The 23,079-nt window shown below is 40.8% G+C and overlaps 2 protein-coding genes across 3 annotated transcripts in view; one reads left to right on the top strand and one right to left on the bottom strand.

Annotated features, from left to right (window-relative positions):
- Positions 1–18,350, bottom strand: part of LOC140274588 (CCR4-NOT transcription complex subunit 3-like) — a 35,303-nt gene extending 16,953 nt beyond the window's left edge. The window contains exons 1-8 of one of the 2 annotated variants that reach the window (XM_072369918.1): positions 18,188–18,350; positions 12,915–12,977; positions 9,515–9,582; positions 9,398–9,433; positions 7,260–7,334; positions 6,326–6,415; positions 4,422–4,550; positions 2,084–2,179 (exon numbers count right to left, since the gene is read on the bottom strand). In XM_072369918.1, the coding sequence (XP_072226019.1) occupies positions 2,084–2,179; positions 4,422–4,550; positions 6,326–6,415; positions 7,260–7,334; positions 9,398–9,433; positions 9,515–9,582; positions 12,915–12,939 (519 nt within the window). In that variant the 5' untranslated portion in view covers positions 12,940–12,977; positions 18,188–18,350. The remainder of the gene's footprint in view (positions 1–2,083; positions 2,180–4,421; positions 4,551–6,325; positions 6,416–7,259; positions 7,335–9,397; positions 9,434–9,514; positions 9,583–12,914; positions 12,978–18,187) is intronic. The other variant, XM_072369919.1, reaches the window with a different exon arrangement.
- Positions 1–23,079, top strand: part of LOC140274630 (DLA class I histocompatibility antigen, A9/A9 alpha chain-like) — a 424,015-nt gene that overhangs the window by 192,792 nt on the left and 208,144 nt on the right. The window lies entirely within an intron of this gene.

The following is a 23,079-nucleotide window of genomic DNA, read 5'->3' as shown; positions in this document are numbered from 1 at the left end:
AAGCATTCAGATCAGGCTTCTGATGTCCCACTTTAAAGCTGGAAATACTGCATTATTTGTGTCACTGTTCAAATTCTGCCAGTCATAAATATAACATGTCGCTTCTATAGCAGCCGTGTTGGTTGATCATTTCCCTGTGCAACATTCTGTCCAACTACAGTAAAAACAAGTCAAACAAGAGGAAAACACATCTGTTAGAGGCTATTTTCAGATGTAGATTAACACACATTAGGTGCTCTAGTAGGTATTTGGGGCATCACTGCAAAACAAACTATAGGGTGTGTGTTGATGTTAATGCGGGAGCATGTCAGCTCAACAGTGAAGTGCATCAAAGTGTGTTTTCTGCTTTCTGGACAACAGAGAGATAAGATATCATTGGGCTCAAGATAAACTGACTATTCATGCTAATTCTAATGTGTCTACAGCAGGAAAAAACCATGAGATCATCAGTTATTCCTTTAATCCTTTCCCATCCCATTCAAATGTTTGATTGTGGTGCTTTTTAAAAGATAACAAAGCTTTTTACCCACAAAAACAGCCAGAATAACTCGCAGAGTCACGACAGCCTGGTGTCCAAACTTGATAACAACAGCTTTTTTTTTTTTTTTTTTTTTTTAAAAGGTCCATCCAGGCTCTGACTATCCTTGGCTGACATTTCCTTTGCAGACTCACTGCGTCTCTATTATTTTACGTCTATCATCTAGGCTTCTCGCACATGAGGGAACACAGGACACAAAGAGGACTCACTGCAGCCTTGCTGCGTTACGCAGGGCTTTCCTTGGTGGACACTTATAATAAAAAATGCAAATGGCACATCCTTGTCTTCGGTTTTTCATGAAGATTTGATGTGTCGCACCTCAAGAGCTTCATTTACAGCTGGCTGAGTGTAAAAGTGGCAGAAGAGCTCCATCAAACTTTGTTAGCTGTTGTAGCCTGTAGACATGATGTGGGAGCTCCTAAAGTCTCAAGCTGTCTGCAATCCAGACATACATGACAATTAATGTGAGAAATTAGGATGCAAATGATGCTAAAAGTTGGGCTGAAAGTTTTCAAACCTCACTTGTCACTGAAGAAAAAGGCCTAAGATATTAATCAGGGGAGTATTGTGCTCGATGTTCTAATTTTTGTTTTGCAGGCTGTTGGGGTTTGGCAGCTTTTCAGTGAAATGCTGCACGCTGAACCACATATTCACAACATTTATGAGCACAGATAAGTCGTGTAGAGAGCAGCCAACGACCCACTGGTGATCAGTCGTTTAAACGGTTCATGAAACAAGTTCAAGCCTTCGGCCTCTTTCACCGAACAAGTCGAAACACTTTGTGAAATGAAACACGCTTCGTGCCGCCTGCACGCACTAAAGCTGCAAAAACACATGTAAATAATGCTGACGTGCACTGCTGCGCCCGGGATGGCAGATCATGTCAGGACTTCATCTGCCACAGCAACATGAGACTCTTTATATTTCAAACATTCTTAACATTTCATCACTTTGGAGCTTGTGTGGAGATGGAGGCCAGTGCATTCATTTCTGTCCCACGCTTCTGGCCTGCTCAGCTAACTGCACGAGAGACAGATAAAAATTAATCCCTGTGGGTCTCATTTGTTCAAAAATTCTTTGGACTAAGTTCATAATTGGAAACAAGTATGAGTGACTGACAGACAAAGTGATATCAGGGTGGAAAAGGTCAGCTGCACATATTTCCAGCGTCCTGGCATAAACAGTAATTCTTCTGACACTGTGGGTTTGAGGTATGAATCCTTCATGAATCTGCAAGCTCACTGAAATGACTGCACTGTGTCATCAGGAGGTTCTCCGTAAATGAGGTCCCTGGAGTGGACTTTAAAGGAAAGTTAGAGACGCGGTCAGCGAGGTTATCCTCGTCAGAGCAGATTCAGAAGATGAATGGAGGACACACTATCTGTCCTCTGCACAGAGGAAGGCGAGATAAAAAGAGGGAGAGGAGGGCTGCCAGGCGAAAGGCCGACAGATCTGTCAGCGGCGAACAGAAGGGGCAGACGAGGGGAGAAAAACAGGGTTGAAATGAATAAAGAATGATTGAATCTGAGAAGAGAGCGAACTGACCTCCTTGTCTCCTTTCTTTTTCCTTGTCTGGACTGACAGAGACTCCACTTCGCTCTCAAACTGGTCCACCTGCATGTTCAACGTGTCTATCGTGTTCTGAAGATAGAGGATAAGAAAAATGTCAAGTTAAAAGCACGGCCTCCCAGACAAAAAGCCCTATTTGCAGGCCGAACACAATGACAGGACTGCAGCGCTTTAAAAACCATTGATTTCAGGCAACAAAGGCAAACACACTGCGTGGATCTGAATTCCCAGACCTGTATGACACAACTTGGCTGTCGTATCAGGCTCTCTGGAGGAAAACGGCACATTAGAAACAGGTTCCAACAAGACGACTTTTACAATTTCATTTTTTTACTTTTGAAGTAGGTAACAAAGTACTTTGTTACCTACTTCAAAAGTCTGGAGCCAATATTTATTTCTTTACATATTGACAAGAAAACAGGAACATGTTCAGCTTTAAAGTGAATATCTGGTCTGAGCTCCTTTATCCTCCAACAGCCTGAACCCTCTGAGACCAGCTTTCTGTCATTTCTTTAAGGAGTCTTCAGGAATAGTTCTCCAGGCTTCTTGAAGGACATCCCAAAGCTCTTCTTTGGATGTCGGCTGCCTTTTGTTCCGTTCTCTGTCAGATGATCCCACACTGCTTCAATAATGTTGAGGTCCGGGCTCTGGGGAGGATTCATCCCTCCATAAGACCTGTTGCCACTGATTTTCAGTCCACTTCTTGTGTCATTTGGCATAGCTCAGCCTTTTCTCCCTGTTTCCCTTCCTTAAGAACGGCTTCTTGACAGCCACCCTTCCATGGAGACCATTTCTGATGAGGCTTGGGCCAACAGTAGATGGATCAGCTGAAGGTCCAGATGCATCTCTCAGGTCCTGTCAGGTCACAGCTGGATTTTTTCCTCTTTCTTAAGGACATCACTTTCAGATCCTGTTCATCTGCTGTAGATAGTTTTTTAGGCCTGACACTTCTTCTTTTGTCCTCCACTTGTCCAGTTTCCTCAAATGTTTTAAGGACACACTGCACACCATGCTGAGATATGCCAAGTTTTCAGCTAATAGCTCTTTGGGAATCACCTTGTTGCTGCAGAAATCCTATTTTCTGTCTGTCAAACTGTGTTTTCTTTGCTGTTTTTCATAGATGCAGCTAAAGAAATGGGAACAAATTATGTGTCTTTGTGCCTAAAGATCCAATTTAAAATGGCTTCTTTGCTAAGTTGTCTGTTATGTGTCGACACAACACTGGTTCATCCCTTGAGTTAGGAGCCTTTTTCTGCTTTAATCATTCATAGGTCAGAGTTAAGCGGCTACACAAAGAAAAAATGCATTTGAACTGCACTGAAAATGAGTGAAAAAGCAGAAAATGTCCAAAGAAAAAAACGCCTGGAGAACTGTAGCTCAAGACCATTAATATTCGGTTGGTTATCAGGCCTTTAAGTAGAAATTAAATGTTTAACTGTTCAATGAGCATTGACAGAAATGCTCTGGCTCTTTTGCTGGTTGAAGTAAATAAGTGATCTGAAGGCTTAAGTTACTCAAAGTTGTTTTAAATGGAAATGATTTGTGTTTTTTCAAGCATCAGGTGCTCGTGACAGCACAAAACTGCACTTGTGTGCTTACTTTGATGAGTTTAATGTGACAAAGCTGTTAAAATGGCTTCAGAAAAAGGAGTTACCCTCAATAAAATGAAAAGAAACTATCAGAAGTAATTAAATGTGCTCGCAGCCTGTGTGATAACGAAAGAGAACTGTGTTCATGTCTTTCGTTTGTCACCTTTTTGTTTCATATTACATCAAAGTTCGGTCTTTGTCTTTCAGTGTATCACGTTTATGTCATTGATGTCATAAACTGATGTCAAAATGCTCATTTTGTTGTAAATGTAGTCTGAAAAGCCCAAAGACGTTCAGCTTATAAAGAGTAAAGTGGCTAACTGTTTCACATTTCTGAGCGATAAACAAACTAAATCTAAGTGAACAACTGATGAATCACTGCAGCTCGGCTGGATGAGGAAACTAACATCAGTCCACTCTAAGACGACGCTTTACTTTTATTCATTTTTCTTTTGGTTCCCCTTCACCTCACTTTCACTTCCACATTTTGCTCAAAAACAATCTTAGCAGAAAGAAAAAGTCGTCTCTTTCTCTTCATCTGACGGAGCAGATGAGCAGCAGCGATGAGTGACGACTTGACATGAGTTCACAGCTGGATCTGGTCGTGATAAACAAGAGATTCAAACAGCTGATCATTAAAATCTCGGAGTTTTACCGCACTGGAAAGCAAACCGTCGCATGTTACAGCAGGAAAGAAAGTCCCAAACTTTTCATCAGAAGCTCACCGTTAGCCACGTCCCGACCTCCTCCTTTTCCTTCTGGGCCGGGTCCACCTTCTGGGCGAGACCGAGCCCTTCTTTTGAGTACGCTTTTGTCTTGGTTTCTCTTTCTACTATCTTGAACCGCTCCATTTGCTGCAAGAAGAGAACATTGCACAAAAAGCACATAAATGTGACCTTAAAGACATTTTTTGTGCCTCTAAAGGACTTGATTTGTACATATATGAGGGAGTCAGTGCGTCATTAAAACACAAGTAAGTGCAGACTGTAAACAACCAATAAAATATTGTAATTAACTGAAGCTTTTTGCTGAACTAACTTCTTAAATAACACAATAAAGCCTCTCAGCACACCATTGTGTGTAATGAAGGTCGTTACAGCCTCTTCTTCTACATAAAAATCCGCAGTAGTGATTTTCACATCCATCCTGCCTTCAGGCCTTAAAGATCTTAATCATCACCCTCTCGACTGTAATTTAATCCTCATCAGCAAGATTCGTCTGCGAAGGCAAGACGTTTCTAACGGACTCCGTCTGCTTCTTGCGGGTCTGTAATTTGAGGTAAACCAACCAAACCGCAGCACAGCTGGAGCAGCAAACTCTTAGCGACTGGACGGAGTCTCTTCCCTGACTGTGCAGCCAGGTGGATCACATTTAATCCATCTCAACAGCCGTCATCAAAGGCAAACGAGGCCCAGAGGCCTGACAGGCGCTACGGAGCAGGTGTTAGACGTCTAAACATCTCCCACATTTCCCAGTCTTATAATAAGCATCTCCTGGGTGCAGCTCTTTAATCCAGGCAGCTAATTACGGTGAAGTAGAACCGGGAAGGTTTGTTTGTCTGCTCATGGAAACGACTGAATTTAATCCTGCAGGAATTATTTTTGGGTCGAGATGAAATACACAGAATGAATGAATTTAAGGAAAATTTAGGAGGCAAATGTGACTATTTACAGAATTAAGACGAAACATATTAAATAAATACATGATCAAATTGATTAAATGCTAAATTTTTCAATGACCAACATATTAATTTCATGAAATAAAAGTGGCTTTTCAAAATAAAAGTGCCAGGAAATAAGCAAGTTGGCCACTAAATAATTGGCAATTTATCATATTTATTGGCATATTTATTCATTTTATGGTATATTCATTCATTTCAAAGCTTATTTATCTATTTAATTATGAATGAAAAGGCTCTCCGTAGGGACATAATCTGTTAAATGAATCTTTTTTATGTCTCTGCTCTCGTTTATCACTGTCTCACATATAAAAACAGCTATGAAAGCAGAAGAAGGAGCTTATGATTTTCTGTAGGTTTGTCACTCTAAGTGGAAGCTTCACAGACACAGAAATGTGAGAATAAATCAAATTTAGCTGGAAATAACTTAAAGTACTGGAGCAAAGCCCACACAAGCTTCCAGCCTTGTGAGTCTGTCCCATTTTAAAGACATAATATTCAGGATTTCAAACGTCCTGGTGAGCTTCAGATGCAGCTGAAGCCTGAAACAGAAGCTCTGCATGAAGTAATTCACCATTAAGAAAGTGTTTGATGAGCTTAAATGGATGTTTCTGCAGTAAGAATAAAAGCAACACCGACTGCAGTCATTATAAACATCAAGTAAAATAATTAATAAGAATGCATCGACCAAAGCACATTTTCCAGTTTTTGTGTACTTTTGTATCAGAATGAAGAACTAATCTAACATTTTCCCAAAAGAATAAACACTAAAAAAAAAAACATTGCATAAATGTTTAAACCAAGGACAACATATTAAATTAGCTGATTTAATTAGCTGGTCATAACTTTTTATATTATAAGATAAGAGCCCACTGATTTGTGGTGGAAACTGAAGTTTTGTCCCATTACTGCTGCCCTTTTCCACTCAGGTCACCATCAGATCCTACTCACCGTCTCTATGAGTTTGCGGTTCTCTACTAGCTGCCTTTTGTCTTTGATCTCGTTGGACGCCACCCACGTTTTGATCTGGTCTCGAAGACGCTGAGGGACCAGAAGAAGAAGAAGCAGGAGAGGAGGAGAGGGGGGAGGGACAGGGGAGAGGGGGAGGAAGAGTGAGATACAAACACATCAGTGAACTTTGTAATACATGCAGAGACTCATCTTCAACAGTCATGGATGGGAAACTTGATGTCTGCATGCAGCACGCAGGCTTGGCTTGGAGTTTGGTCCCCATGACAACGCTGAGATGACAGCACACACACACTCTTCTGGCTGAGCAAGACGATATTTAACACCACACACATAAACACACTTCTACCTGTGTGCGTCAGCAAACCCCATCAGCCCCGTCATCTAATTTTTCTTCCGAGTCTTTGAGTCGAGCTCAGCGGTTTCGGTCTCATCTGCTTGCTGCTGATTGGCTACAAATTAGGTCCCAATTACGCCGATCTGGTTGTATACTCTCAGAGAGCGCGCTGCAATCACGTCAGGCCGGAGGTGTGTAATAAAACCAATCTTCAAAGGCATTTTACAACTCCTGCCTCCACCCGCTAATGTTGCAGAGCAAGTGAACTTAAATAAAGTTAAAAGGTTTACTGACTCAGAAAAGCTCCAAATGTTTCCATTAGGACATACGAGCACATTTGTTTTTCCCTGAGAGACGACCCGACATTTTAGGACTCAGCTGGAGGGTTCAAAGTGCGCCGAGATCAGGGGTTAGACCTGCAGCCGCCCCCCCAAAGATTAACTATTCCCAACACATCGCTGCTCCAAACAGCTCCGTAACACTGGTTCCACTGGTTCTTACAGCGATTATCTCCAAAGCTCTAAGTGCTGATTGGCCGCCTTGTTCGTTGAAGCCTGTGGCACCTTTAACAGCTCTTACCTGTAGCTTTTTAATCTCTTTCTTGAGGTCTGCTTCATATTTCTCCTTCTGGTTAGCATTGGCTGCATTGTGAAGCTGGGAAGGAAAAGGAAATGGAGAGTCAACAACTTCTAGACCAGACCAGCAACTACAAATGCTCCCATTTAAAAAAGGATGCGTACAAATAAAAAGCATAAATAACTACTGATAAAGCTGTCTGTGGAAGGCGTAACTAACACCAAAGCATCTGCTCATACTTTCATTTGGTTTTAATTTGACCGACTTATTTTAGAGGAAATTATTCTGCTGTATTATTAAGCTGTAAAAGCCAGAATAAAAGTCACCCAAACAGGCCAAGAGCATTTATGTGGCCAGGGAAACATGTGGAGAGCCAAAGCTGCAGTTCTAACCACACACGTATAACAATGCATACAGGATGTAATGAAGGGAAAAAAGGGCGACTGGGGTCTTTGATAACTGAAACACTCACAACTTTCTGCCTGTTTGTTAGCAGAAGTGATTTATTCTACGTCTGCTTCTCAGAGCAGCTGTTTTCACTCAGTTTATTAGAAGTATCATGAGAATGACGCATCCTGTTGTGGTGATGGCATAATTTATTTAACTACTAACAACCTGCAGCACAAAAACAGTTTCATCTTATTAAATCATCTCAAGAGCCTTGATAAGAACTCAAATAAATGAATGACAATGAAAGTGGTGAAAAGAACTAGAACGAATCAGTTAAAAAACTTTTTATCAATTGAAGATGTTTCTGTTTAGACCTCAAAGGGTTTCATTTTAAATGAGGGCGCTGCGGTCGGCGCTCCAAGGCTGGCCGTTTGGTTTACAGAAGCACATGTTTACTGACCTTTTGGGTCTCACATGGAGGCTCTAAAACTGACAGCAACAACTTGAGGACAAAAGGAGAAGAGACCGACCGATTTAACCTGCGAACAAGACGCTGGCAGCTCGCTTTGAGCGGTCTGAGGAGCCAGAAAGTTATCAGAAACTGCAGTGAGACGGAGCAGACACAGTGTAATGCTTCATTTCATGCTGTTATAATCACAGACGGCTTGCATCCTGGAAGTTACTGAACTGGTTCTGAGTGCAACACAGCCCCGAGAACAGAGAGGGTAAACATGCCACAACTGGTAATGGGACATTAGCAACAGATTGTTTGGGCCCTGTGGGTTTTCAGAGGGTTTCGAGTGGACTGGACCTCCAACAGATGCCAGTCGGACTTTGGTGCTTGAAGTGACGGCAAGTTAACGCGTAGTTTGGTCGTCTGACAAAAGAACCTGAAAAATATGTGAATGAGAGCTGGTTTATTGGAGATTCAGCTATGTTTACACACACTAACACTTCACTGTAAGATGCAAAAAGACTGAACTCACTGGAGCATGAGCGGAGCTACATTTGGGCCGAGCTGAGCAAGTACGTGCAGGTGTTAGCCGCTGCCGTTCATGTATAATCTAACTACCTTTTCCTCTTAGTATGCAAAAGACTGGTTCAGTGCCCAGCTTGGCGCTGGGGATTGGCTCAAGCCCCTGACGCTGGACACACTCTCAGCTACTGATTGGCCCGCCTTGGTCTCTGTGACCCGGTTGCTTGTGTGCGTTACTTAACGACCTGGGTCTGGCGTTCGTTAGCGGAGGGCTATTGTTAATACTTCCATGGTGTTTTTCACTACTCCTATAGTTTTGTGGTTAGCTGGAAGCCCCATTTTGCTTCTGAGGCTGGACCAGGTTGCAGTTTAAAGCCAAGTTCTCTGATATTTCACACGGGTTTACCGGTGCTACTCCTTGTCGTGTTTTGATTTTAGCTAGCGAGAGTCGACAGCTAGGTTTAGTTTCTGTTGTTTCAGACAGCCTTAATTAGAAAGATTACCTTGGGTTCGAGTCTCTTTATGGCTTGATTCTTTATTTGATTTGAGCAGCACCACTCGCCCATTGTTCCTCTGTTTGCGTTCTACTTTGTCTTAACATCTTGGCCTTTTCTTTTGTTACCGCCCTCATTCTCTGGCTGAGCTGGGTCGTGACTCGACCAACCGCATCATTTTCAGTGGGGAAGGTTGTTTAGGTTCAGCAGGTGTTAAAGGGGAACATCTATGTGAACACCAGAATACACTGCATTGTTGCAAGATTAGCAGTGTTACTTACTTTATTTTTCTCAGTTGCTGTACTCTTGTGGTTCATCTGTGTATTTGGGAATACAAATGTGTATTTGAGAATGTGAATTCTTTTGCAGTCCCAATAACAATCAAACAATTTTATTACCTTTTGCCAAATGTCTTCAAACTGCTCCACTCCCTCCGCTACTTTTTTCAGACATCGATCTATTTCACCTGAAAGAGAAAAGAAGAAAATGCCTCATGTTTGATCAATAATCTTGTCCATAAAAGCTGATGATATGATCCTGACCCCGATTTGACTTGACACAGAATTAAATAGATCACATTTAATAGTTTGAGAGGTTTTTCACAGTAAAACAGGAACCAGATAAAAGGGGGACACTTACAAATCGTAGCTGACATGTCATGAAATATGCAGGCCATAAAAGACACGTTATGCTTGTGAGCGAGAGGTGACACACATGCACGCGGGAATAAATCACACAGCAGGTAAATCAGGATCTGCAGCAACACATTTAGTGTACGACGGATGGTCGAGGAGCCGAAACAGACACCAACATACCCCAGATTTAAGTCAAACGTCGTCACGTGACGCAGATTATTTACTCGCTTTAAAATGGAAACAGGAAAAAGATACTTTTAGTCCAAGTTTATCATTTCTGACCCGGATCACATCTCTGCTTTGGAATAGAGTTTCTGAAATGTAATGTTGTGTCTTTTAAACTATAAATTATGTCCCTGCATTCAGTTCATGAGCTTTTTACTACAAACCCGTTTGTTTGGTAAAGCGGTTCCAGTCGCATTTGGTATTTTTTTTCCTGCAAAACTCTGATTTTTGGGAGATTTTTCAGTGCTGCTTTGGAAGCTGTGGAGCTCCAGTTAATTCTCTTTGTCTCTCTCTGATAGTCTTTGACATCTGCTGAAGCAGCCTCTCTCTACCCGGAATAAGATCATATGAGCCAACAGAGAAATTAGGAGCAGCGGAATAAAAGCAAAGGTGGAGAGATCACCTGTAATCCTGGACATGGCAAACTGTCTATGAAACAAATCCCCTGAGTTATTCCAGAAGTGGAAATGATCCAAACAGTACCTGGAACAGTGAACATACTGCCGACACCATCGGAAACGCAACATCCCAATGCTTCATGGCCAATTTGTGGATTTTCACCTCTCTCCCACCCCATCTTTCCAACAGCTTTTTCACAGCTCCACCTCTGCCCATCATCTCCAACCATAACTTCTGAACTTCCTGTTCAGCAGCAACCTGTGATCACACGCTCACAGGAATACGCTTTTTATTTTTACAGACTAAAATCACAAGTTCGGAACTGTTCCAGAGGGCGGAAAACTCAAAAGAAGAGCTGCTGTCAGAGGACAGCATAACCTCACAGATGGGACAAAAATGAGTGAAACCACTGTTTTGTTGTGAGTTTTTATCAGTGGAATGAACTGAGGGACGAAAGCGTCGCTGGTGAGAACGTGTTCGGCTTGCCCTTTACACATAAAGCCAGTTTCACTTTTGTTTCTACTTTCTTTGGCATTTACTGTACTCCCACACCTCCGATCAATGCACACAGAAGGTGCATCAGTCCTGCCTTTAAGTGCACGAGTGAAAAGGCCGACAGTCATCAAACAAAAGTGCATTCATCCGCTTAAAGCTTTACTTTATTTCTTTTTCTTGTTTTTAGTTGGCATCTTTTTCAGGGACAAAAGTTTTGAACTGTGATAAACGAATAAAAATCATTTTAATTTGTTCCTCTGTGAGTAAATGACAGGATTTGGTGGAAACTGTGAGCTGTAGGAAGGAGAGACTGGGAGGACTGGGGAGCTTTAGGAAACACGGAGGACAAAATGAGAATAACAGGCCCAGAGTCAGCAGAACGTCCGAATTTTGTTCTTCAGGACGCAGAATAACTTCCACTTCACTTAACATTTGTATGCTACATCAACTCTTGTTGTTTCTAAAACTATTTTTAGAATAATCTCTTTTCTATTCGATCAATTATGCAGCTGCTGATGAAAAAAAGTGGAGAAACGACTGCATCTTTAACTCATCTGAACCCACTCCGGTTCAAGTCAGGCCTTAAACAGCCTGGATGTTAAGCGACTTCACACACCGTGTTATTTTTAGATGAAAGTCTTCCTCCTCTGTAATAATACATTACAATCTGACAGAGTCAGGGTGGCGTCGGTGCTTGATCTCGTCTTCCTCGTGACATTCTAGCGTTGACACCTGTGTGTTTTGCTTTTAATATGACGGCACTTTGGTAAGAAGAGCACACGTGAAGGGATGAGTGACGCTAATTCGAGTCTAAAAGTGTGTTTTCAGTCTGCAGTGACGAATGTCAGAAGAAAAGTACATCAAACTCGTTTTTTTGGTGGTCTACAGCGAAGCTTTTCGGTTTAAAACAAAGGTCTGGGTTGGGTTACACGGCTTATTGTGGGTTTCGCTGCACTGTCATCGCTGCTGTCGCTTGGTTTAAAAATCAAAAAGCCCTGAAAACAGAGCAGAGGCAGTGCAGATGTCAGGAGTCAGATCCTAAATGTTCCCACGAGAAACAAAGTGTGTCTGTCTGAGGCCTGAAACCCTCCTCTGCTCTGCTATCTGTGAACGTGCGAAAGCATCACGAGCAGAGTCCTGCACAGATGTCTGCAAAGGGCCACGACTGCCAAGCCACCCTGAGCACCGTGATCAAGAAGAACAATAAAAACATGCAGGTATTCTCAGGATTTTACACCCTGGATCACTCAAAGACCGAAAAGGCTCCAAATTAAAATAGATTTTTTTTTAAAACTTCCCATAATGAGGCTTACAAGCCTCTGAAGCAGCATTAATTAGGCTATAGATGACATTTAGGTCCTTATCTACAAACTGTGCACACTTTTTTGTTTTTTTCTTGTTTTGGAGGCTTGGAATGTCAAACAAAAACACACACACACCCCTCTGAAATGCCCAAATTTCAGATGTAAGCATACAAAAAAATCTGATAAAAACGAGCCAAAACATGCAACATAAATGGTCTTTAGAAGGCGCGCTGATTCAGTCATTTAACCTTTTAAGCAGCACAGAAAGAATGATAAAAAAGGGGAATTTAGAGGCACACGAGGATGGACTTCAAGCAAACATTAGACAACAGAAATGCAGCAATAAACCAGTATTTTTCATGTGTTTTTCTGTGTGTCAGAGAAGGTAAAGTTTGGCAGCGCGACAGCTTCTGGAGCCAAAAACCTCCAACCTGGCAGGACGACAGCTTACACAACTCAATAAACAAGTTAGTTGTGAGCACATGTGAGTATTGTTTACAAGCCCTGCTTCTCTTTCAACCAAAGACCGGAAAATGACAGAAATCCAACAAAGTCAAATCTCCCAGTCCTGGTTACAGATCAAAACAAAGCTGCTGAGAGCACTCTGACTCTGAAATGCTTCTGTGGTGACCTCACAAACCTGGCTCTTAATCTGACCACAACAAATCCGAACGCTTATTTGAAGCAGCTCGGGTGTTGCACGGGAGGCAGAAACGTGCACGCTGGGTCAAAGGCCTCACCTTGAAGTTTCCTTTTATCGGCCATGACTGATGACTAAGATGATGTCTTCATGCCTTCTTTCACTGCAGGAAAAGGAAAGAGAGATTAGGAGGAGAAATGCATTCATTTCACTGATCACACTGACGTTTTTATGATATTTTTAATATTATGATATATTAAACTCTGCTTTAAATGGGATTTTTCATGTTAAATTAAAATATAAACAGAAAATCACAACAAAGGAACATGTCTGTACTTTTTAAATCATTATTATTTCACAGATAGTCACTTTAATTACATCAGGATAAAAGGATCAAATCACAGCATGTAAACATCATAATTAGACTGGAATTCAAACTGGCCTCGGGGCTCTTTGCAACCCGTCCCAAGCATTGATCAGGAATTACCACATCATTAGATACACTGATTGCACTTTCCTTGGCACACTTTGATTTTTTACAGGCCTGACCAGTCAATTCCAATCTTTGCCGTAATTAACCAACATTGCTTTAATTGAAGAGTCAAATATAAAAGAAACAATGACTTTTGACCTTTTCTATTCAGGTTAAAAGACACAAAAACTATCTTAAAGACACTTTGAAGCTACATAATCAATTACATATGATAAAACAAAGTCCATGACAGGAAATGAGCATGCAATGACCCTCTCCTTCTGTTTGGATCCTGTTTGAAACTGTAAAAATACACGTACATCGGGTCAATCTCTTCAGCCTCAGCTTGGTTCTGTATCCTGTGACCCTGCAGCCGTAACACACATTTACATCCAAAGCGGTGTTTTTATATTGGTCCTCTCAATGCGAACTGGATTCTGACCTGCTTACATTTTGATTTGAAGATGGTTTTGGAAAGAAAAATGGACCAACTGTATGATTATTTCAGAGTAAACTTGCATTGAATCCACCACAGCCAGTAGTGGTGATATTGTTTTATCTATAATGCTCTTATAGTAGTCAGTTTAAGTGGAAGAACAGGTGTGACAGCACACAAACAGCTCCCTGTAACGCTGGGAAACCCGGGCTGCTGGTGTTATTTTGCCATGTACCACACAGAACAACATGACTGCAGACTCTTAACGATGGTCCCACTGAAGGATAAAACACACTCAGGGGTCAAAACAAAGACCCACAGAACTACCCAGATCTAGATAAGGGCCAGGGTCTGACATAACCCATGGCCCAGGGCCAGTAAAAGTACATGCAGGGCAAGTTGATTGGCCCGTTCGGACCAGTGACTGGCCAATCAGAGGCATGGATAAGTCGACATTTGAAATTTGGATTTTGACGGGAAGAAACCTTAAAGTTGTTTAGATGAAGAAGAAGAAAGAAATGTCCGCTAAAGAGAAGTACGAGGCAGAAAGAAGAAAGAGGCTTTTTATTCCCTCACGGACTCAAAAGTTTAAAAGTACTGAAAATTACAGGAAACATGCCATCGATGCTCATGACAAGAGTAAAAATCCTGTCAAATGCTGTCAAAGAGTCATGGTGTAACCTGTCTCCCACATACCTGGGACACCGTTCTCCACCGGCGGCGTGAGGGCGGCGTGAGGGCGTAGGACGGCCACGGCTGGAGAACTTTATTTTGAAAGGTTTCCTGGCCCTGTCAGCTGTTTTAAGACGCACCAAGACGCTTTGACAGCTCTGACGAGGGCTGGAGCCGAAACAGTGAGCAGGTATGATTACATCCTATCCTTACTTGTCTGATAACAAGAAACTAAAACTATTATATCTTGTGAATATGTTGTCCGAACTACTACTTTTTTTATTTTTCAGGTTTGGAAAATGTCATCTATGATGAGCAGATGATGTCATCTATGATGTGGGAGGGCTGTGCAGCTGAGATTAGAGCAGCACATTTCAGAAGTGTGCTGGCAGACACTGCTACAGATGTCAGTGGCAGAGATCTTAAGGGGTCTACATCCTGATCCTGAGCAGCGGAAGGCCAAAAAAAGAAAAACCTTGTGCAACCTCCTCATCGTGGAGCTCATTCTGGTCATGCCGCTGTCCACAGCATCTGTCGAGAGGGGCTTCAGTGCCAACTGGAGGAGCAACCTCAGCTTAAATACACTGACACAGCTGCTCTTCATTAGTCCGGAGGGTCCAGACCCCTGAGCATTTTAACGCCATGTCTGTGGTGGACAGGTGGCAGCAGATTGTTTTCTATAGGATTGTGTTCTACAGCAGACGCATTCTTAGTTATTGACATAAGAAAGAGAGAGATTATCATCTGAAATGTGTTAGATTGTAAAATGTAAATGAAATAATTTAATAAATCAAAATTTAGGTTAAAAAAAAAAGTTATTTTCCTGAAGTCTAGGGGCTCTGTAGGGGAAAAATGTTATGTTGAACTTCAGGATACAACCAAACACGACCCACAGAATCTGCTGCCAAGCACCACAGGAAGGCCTGACGGGTTTGTAGGACTTAAATAACACGAGGCGGGTGCTTTTAATAATTCAACTCTCCTCATAAACTCTTACAGCACACAGCGGAATAAAGCAGAAATCTGGTCAACTTTGGCCCTAAACTGGCCCCAACGGTCACCCACAAATTGCGGCTTGTGAATGCGTCGCGGGAAGTTCATGCACAGCAGGTGAGGCAGCCACGATAAACACGAGTATCCTTGATTAAAAGAAAGTCAATTCGTGGCCTTACCCTTAGAAACAGGACGGTAATGAGCCACTAAAATGCAGCAGAGGAGGGCTGAAGCTCCTCAGTGAGTGAATATAAATGGAGGACGAGTGTCGTCTACATTTCCACATTTTAAGGTCACCGATAGGTCCTTTAAAATGTCAGTACAGTCAACCTTATCACTTGTAATCTAAGTTTATTTTTCCCCTTCTTGTCACACCAACACAGTCTCCATGTGCTCGGTAATAACTGAAGCAGTTATGGTCACATTCGTAATGAATCTTGACAATTTAAAAAATAATAATTCACTTATGTAACAACAGTTATTTGGTCATAATCATCTTCATTTAGTGGGTTTGAAAACAGTTGGGTGAAAGTGAGAAAAACGCCATGTTTCCACGTTGTTTTCCACCACTTATTAACATCACTGTGACACCAACTGTGCTGCAAAACATGAATGAATACATAGAAGAGAGGTAGATAACTCATTTACAAAATACACTTTCAACCACGAGCGACTGGACGACTATAAACCACGATAACGCTCTTTAGAAACGCAGCGGTCGATGTTCGGCAGTGCTAATTGGGAGTTTAATAATCTTACAAGAGGTTAAAAGTTATCTTGTGTTTGTGATTCACGACCATAACACAGGTTTTAATTATATGGCAGAAAACAGCTCGTTATAGTAGGAAACACGCCCCACTGAGGGACTTTAATAAAAGTCTAAAAGCCTTCCTTCCACACTGTATTCAATGTACCATTCAGAGGTTTAAGCCATTATTTCACAGAAATAATTTCTGCTTTTTGGATCAAACACGCTTCCAATTTAAAAGTTGATCCTCTTGACCCAGAAACAACCCAAACTATGCTCATGCAAAGTGCCACAAAGCAAGTCTGGAGGGACAGACGGAGCAAACGTGTTTATATTCCAATACACGCCAAATAAGTCCCACTCAGCAGTGGTCCACTTAACAGGTTCGGACACGGGCATTTGTGACAGAGATGGAGCTGCAGCCAGCTTCTGCCTTCTCATTTGTCTGTAATGAGACCCCAATACTGTCGTGGAAGGCGGTTTATCTTTTTCCACTTCCACTGAAGAGCCGTTATCTAACATGTGTCCTCATCTTTTGAGTTTTTAATCTGTGTACAGCGGGGGAAGTTCCAGGAATTCGGTTTCTCAACAATATCCTCACTTTCGACATATCCCGTGAGCTTTTTCTCTCGTTTTTAAAAGTGTACCAAACAACACTGATTGCGGCCTCGGCTAAGAACAATAATTAAAAATACGTAGGAACAGCAGCAACGTTTTGTCTCTATTTTACAGTTTGACACGCGCTCAGAGGAAGAAACAACCCACCAACTACACCTCTTACACATTGTTACAATTTGCATGACAAATTTCACTTGAAGCGCTCAGAAATAGTCAGAAAACAAAAACTACACTTCAAATATCTGGCTACGAGCTGAACGTATCATCCTGCCTTCTGTCATAATACCTAAACAGCAGCTTAATCCTGTTTTAATTGTGCAAGTATGGCACAATAAAGATCATCAATTTTCACCCAATAGCTGCGATATTATGAATTCAACACGTTAATTTTACGAATTTCTGTCATAATTTAAAACTAAAATGACTGCAGTATGACACAGGATCAGCATATAGGGCCTAAATCTATGATGTAATGTGCGTGTAATGTGAGATATGAGTTATTCACACATTCTTCGACAGGAAGGAGGTTGTAGAGATGCACTCATGTTAAAGGCTGCAAATGTTGGCCTTATCAAGCTAGCTGGGTGAGATATAAACACAACTTCTTTGAATTATTATTTGAGTAATTCACTCCACATTTAAGTTCTACATGCTTTATGGTTTTTTGGGTAGAGATGACTCAATGCACACCGGTGTATAGAGTTTAAAAAGTCAGCACTGATACTTGATGCTGCAGAAGTTGAGATGGGTGTGTGATAAACTGTCGGTTGAGGTGAACACTGGACTGTGCACTGCTTTCACTCTCGCTGTTTGATGTACAAACCTTTGGGGGGAAGTTGAAGCAAGCTTGGCGGCAACTGTGCACACGAAAGTTTGACAAGACTTCAGCAAAGAAAACCACGTTCCATTAGCTTGAGCCTTAGTTTTCCAAACAGGTGCACACATCTGGAGACAGCTTCCCTTGTACTGCTAGCACACATGCACGCCGACCTGCTGAGTTTGGACCAACTGATCTCACGGGACTATCCGGTTCTCGAGCATTTAAAAGCAAAATCTAAAAGCTGTACGGCTCAAAGGACCAGCTTAGCCAAAAAGCTAAAAGTCCAGTTCTGTTTCCACAGCGAAGGACATGGACTCGTTTTCCCGGGATGTTTATAAACAATGCGGGTATCATCAGTGCCAACAACATCCGAGCAGATACACTTTTACACAAACTCGGTTCTTTGGTGAACGTGTCTGCAGGAGAAGTTAAGCTTTTTTTTCCGGGTTAAAGCAGAATCACAGAGTACAAGTTGGTGTCAGTGCCGAGAGCTGCAGCTTTCCACCGGCTGCGCTGTTTGATGTGGGAAGACTCAATTTGGAAAGGGGAGAAGAGAGACAGAAAGCGGGGAAAGGCACGCAAATTAATCCCTTCTGAGTCTGCTGCTACTTTACCTGGATAGTTCCGAGTTAAGATTGATGTCCTCGGTCGTCACACTACAGTAAATCTTCAGGGATTCAATATAAAGGCTTATTTTCTTTTTTTAAAAATGTCAATTCTTCTCGTCAAACAATCACTCCGCACATCCAAGATGGCTACCAGGAACACCTCCTCCTCCGATGCGCTGTCGGACAGGAATCCGCCTACTCTGCCTGTGATTGGTCGCCTGTGGAAGACTCCGCTCTTCTATTCGCTGAATTGAGCTGTCCATCATAAGCGACTGGTTTTACTACTTCCAGCGTGACTCGCGCTATGATTGGACTACTTGAAAAGGTTAAAGGGTGAATAGCAGTTGTTGTTTACGGAACCTCCTTCCATTACAACCCAACCCTGTTTACCGCAGGGTGTTCTGGGAAATGAAGTTCATAACACCTAGAAGTTTATAATTAATTTAATTAATTCGTTAAATTTCTTTATGTGAGGAGGTCATGTCTTTTATATATATATATTTTATAGTTTTGTAAAATATAAACGCAAGCAGTTTTTTAAGTTTACTTATCTTCTATTCTTTATTTTAAAAAACATAATTGATGGTTGCACATTCTTATTATAACCCCACATCAGGACAAGTTGGGAATGTAAGACAGAAATTGAGAGAAAATTCAGTGATTCTTACATTCATATAGGCTTTTATTTAATTACAGACCAGATATTCTTGTCAAGTTAATTCAATTTGTTTAAATACATCCAGTTTTTTAGGTCTGCAAATCTTTGCAAAAAAATCCGGATGTCAAAGCTTTTACCACTGTGTGATGGTGCTGTTCCTTCTCACAACACTTAAAAGATATTCTGGCACTGACTGTACCAAACAATGAAGAGTTTAAGGTTTTATTTTGTCCCACTCTTTCTGCACACCAACTTAAAAGTGTGCAGTAGTAAAGGAGTATTTGTTGTTGCCTGTTTTTTTTGTAAAAAGACAAGTCAGGACTGCAGGCAGGCCACTCCACGACTCTTACCCTTTTATTCCTCTGCCATGCCTTTGTAATGTGTACAGAATGGGTTTTGTCACTGGAAAAGATGTTGCCTTGAAGGCTGCACTCGATGCTCCAAAATCTTTCATGAATGCTGCCATCACAGAGGAGGAAATAAGCTTTGCCGAGAACACCAATACAACCTCCCATTTATTCCAACACAGATGTGGGATGATTGGTTTGACCAACCACTGTGTGACTGTCCATCCCAGATGCCTCCAGGCCTTGAGAAGCTTTTGAGAAGGTTAACATAAGGCTTCTTTGTTTTACAGTAAAGTTTTTGCGGCATTTTGTAAAGTAACTCCATACTTTAATGCTTGGCAAAGATTTCCCACAGTAATCCATGTGGTTATATCTTGATGCTGTGCCATCTGAGGGATTGTAGAACACGCCTATCCAACAAAGGCTTCTCCCCCAGATTTCTTGAGTTGTTTAATGAAAATCTGCACTGTGGAGAGACAAATATGCAAATCCCTTTCAATCCTTTCTTAAGGAACGTTGTCTTTTTTACAATTTTCAATCATTTTCTAAATTGTTTTCAAACCGGAAAAGCTCTACTCATCTTTGTTTCTCAAAGACTCAACCTTTTGTGGATAATGCATTTATCCAAATCATGATGGAAATCACACTTTGACTCATTTCTTGGCCTAAATTATCCAACTTTATTTTAAAAAATGCTGCATGTATATTAACAAATGAAATTAAATTGATGAGACATAAAGTAAAATATCTTAATTTCAAACTGTCTGCAAAGAAATAAAACTCAAAGTTAATGTAGGAATCATACTATTTAGGTCGTCTCATACAGCTTCCAGTCACATTCAGCTTTGACCTCTGACCCAGAAACACACGGTCAATATCAATTGATTGTTTTTATCTCTTCTTCTCTTGGTTTTTTACATTATTCCCACATAGAGACATAATCTGATGAAAAAGGAAGATAAGATTCATTATTTAGCATCCTGATTTGAACATAAATAGTCTCACCTTCATAAATATGTCATACTAAAGCTCTATAGTTGTATTCCCTGGTGGATGCTTTTGGGATCAATGAAAAGAGCAAATGATTGATTATACTGGAAAGGATTCAATGTGCTGAGGGCTATTCTACTGACCTCCCTCATATGTGGTCACTGTAGCTCATTCTCTGTATGCTTCTCTACATCACACGCTCCCACCCAATATACAGAAAAGTTCATTTGTATTGATGCATTTCACAGTGCTTATAAATGTTTTAAGAGCTCTATCTGCCTGTATTAAACATGCACACCACCCCTTTAGTGCTAAAGAAGGTTTACCCAGACATGTAATTGTTGAACTGAAAGATAATGGATGATAATTTGTGACTATAATAGCAGGTTTTGTTTGCTCTTAAAGGTAAAGTGGTAAAGTGGCCACTCAGAAGCCACTTCTCACTAAAACCACTGAAATTACTTAAATGAAAAGCTCTGTTCTGATTGAATGAAGGCTGAACTGTTTGGTTGCATTTCCCCAACAGCCTGTGTGGACTAAACCAGACGTTGAGAGTCACTTCATTCATACCATCCCTACAGTCAAATATGGTGATGTGCTCATTATGCTGCGAGGATGTCTTTCTGAAGCAGTGACGGTGACAGTAATCAAGATAGGTGAAAGGATGGCTGCATTTGAACAAAGAACAAGAGTGTAAACCGATTTTACAGGGGTTCAAAAGGGCTACAAACTGAACCAAACCAAGAAAACAAAAGAGGCCTATATAAAAACCCTAACCGGTCTGCTCCTAATTTCACATTCAAACAAGTCAAACTTGAAATTTTTATGTATAAGAAAGGGAGGAACTTCCAAATAAGGGCGTGATGAGCTTGTAGGGTCATTCTCAAGAAGACTTTAGGCTGCCATCAATGCAGAATTGGCTTTTATCAAGTATAAGTCAACTATTGGAATATTTACATGTTACAAAATAAGTTCTTTATGCAGTAGTTTGTGTGAAGAGTCAAAGTGGCGCCGTATAGCTCAACTGGTTGAGCAGGTGTCCCATGAACAGAAGTTGTGGTTCCTCGATGCAGACGGCCTGGGTCTGATTCCTGTCCAGGAGCCTTCGGATGGACGTTTTCCCCCAAATAAAGTGAATAAAGGCCACTGGTGCCAAATAAAACCTTTTAAAAAAGTAAGAAGAGTCAAAGTGTGGAAAACGTTCTGAATGGATTAACAATACATACAATATATTTAAGATTTATCATCACAAAAATAACCGTCGATGAAATATACAGAAGGAACACACAAATATTTAAGTGGCCACTGTGGAAACTCAGTAAATGTTGCTGCTTGGTCTTAGATGTAAGAGATTTTACCCATTCATGTTTAGAAAAACAATCAGTTCTGCCCCTACAAGAAAGACTGTGACAAAAACATCTGCAAAGTCCCTGCAAACAACACAACATGTGCTAATTATCACTGTAAGACGTTGCAGGTGGGAGCAATGATTAAAAATACATGAGAAGACCTGTCTTTTGAGTTAAATTCTTATCCCCGTACAGCATAAAGTATAACTGCTTCCAAAAAACTCCAATACTTAGTCTCCCTTTCAGTAAAATGCATTCAAAACTATTTTCTGGACGTTTCCTCAGCTTTATTAGCCTGTCCAGGTGATGCATAACGCTAAAGACTGTTTACATCGACACAGAACCATCAGTTATATTAATAACAATAATAACGTAAATATATATCTATCTAAAATGAAGGAATTTTACTTTTTTTAGTTTTTTGCTCCCATTGGACAAGAAAGGCATAGATAAAGTTCAGGTATATATTTTATATGTCTTTCTACTCCATTTTAGGTACAGAATTTGAGTTTCATAATGCAGTTGGACTATTGAACATAGCTTGTTTTATTGTAAATACACACAATAGAGCCACAGCTGTAACAGTCAGAAGAATATTGGCCTGATCCTCTGGTTTCCCCTGAATCTACCTGTCAAAGTGTCCTTGAGCAAGAAATTGAACCACATGTTGCCTCGGATGTGATCATCGGTGTGTGTGTGTGTAGGATTTAAAAATAAGGCTGCAAAGATTTAATTTGAAGTGCAGCGTGAGTGTGAGTGAATGTGGCTTGCAGAGTTAAAGCTCTCTGTGTGTAGAAAAGCACGATTTTAATGCAGTCCGTCTCTTAGTGTCACATTTTTACAGATATTTGGCTTTTTAACTTTCTTTTCTTGTTAAATTTTAATGTTTTTTCCTGCATTTTTTAAGTAAATCTAATCTAATCTAAAAAGAACAGTGAGAAGGGAACATCTGCACACATATATTAATGGAATTAAAGTAAATATTAATAAAAAAAATAAGAGTGATTGCCACATACAGGTAAAAATGTTCAATTTATTTATATTTCTGGCAACTTATTTGAACCGATGCTTCCAACCCGAAGGCAAATAAGCAATTTTTATGCAAAATAGATTTGGTTTAAAATTGAAAGAGGCTTCTTTATTTTAGAGGTTTAGTGGAGGTTAGATAAGGGGATGAATACAGAATGTAAAGAGGGTTAATACTCTGCATTACTACTTTGTGACACTAGAGGGCACCACAGTCTGTATTCTGCACGTACAAACATGATGTCATAGTGTGTAGACTCCTTTAGTGTAGATCAGCAGAAGTGAACATATGGTAGCAGTGAGCTTTTCTAAAAAAAAAAAACAAGGCATGCATGTGTTTGAATGTAGTACAAAAAGCAAGCAGCAGCTCTTTGGCATGCATATAATGTATTTCACATTTTCTTTTGACTTCACGACTCACAGGAGCTCGTGTTTTTATTCACATGCTTCATACTCTCAATATTTCACAACAAAATCTGCAAAAACAACCGTTACAATAACACTTTTAAGGTAATTTACTGTCACACA

The sequence above is a fragment of the Leuresthes tenuis genome, unplaced genomic scaffold (assembly GCF_036924035.1).
Source record: "Leuresthes tenuis unplaced genomic scaffold, fLeuTen1.0.hap1 SCAF_18, whole genome shotgun sequence".
NCBI lineage: Eukaryota > Metazoa > Chordata > Actinopteri > Atheriniformes > Atherinopsidae > Leuresthes > Leuresthes tenuis.
This window is presented reverse-complemented; position numbering and strand designations above follow the sequence as displayed.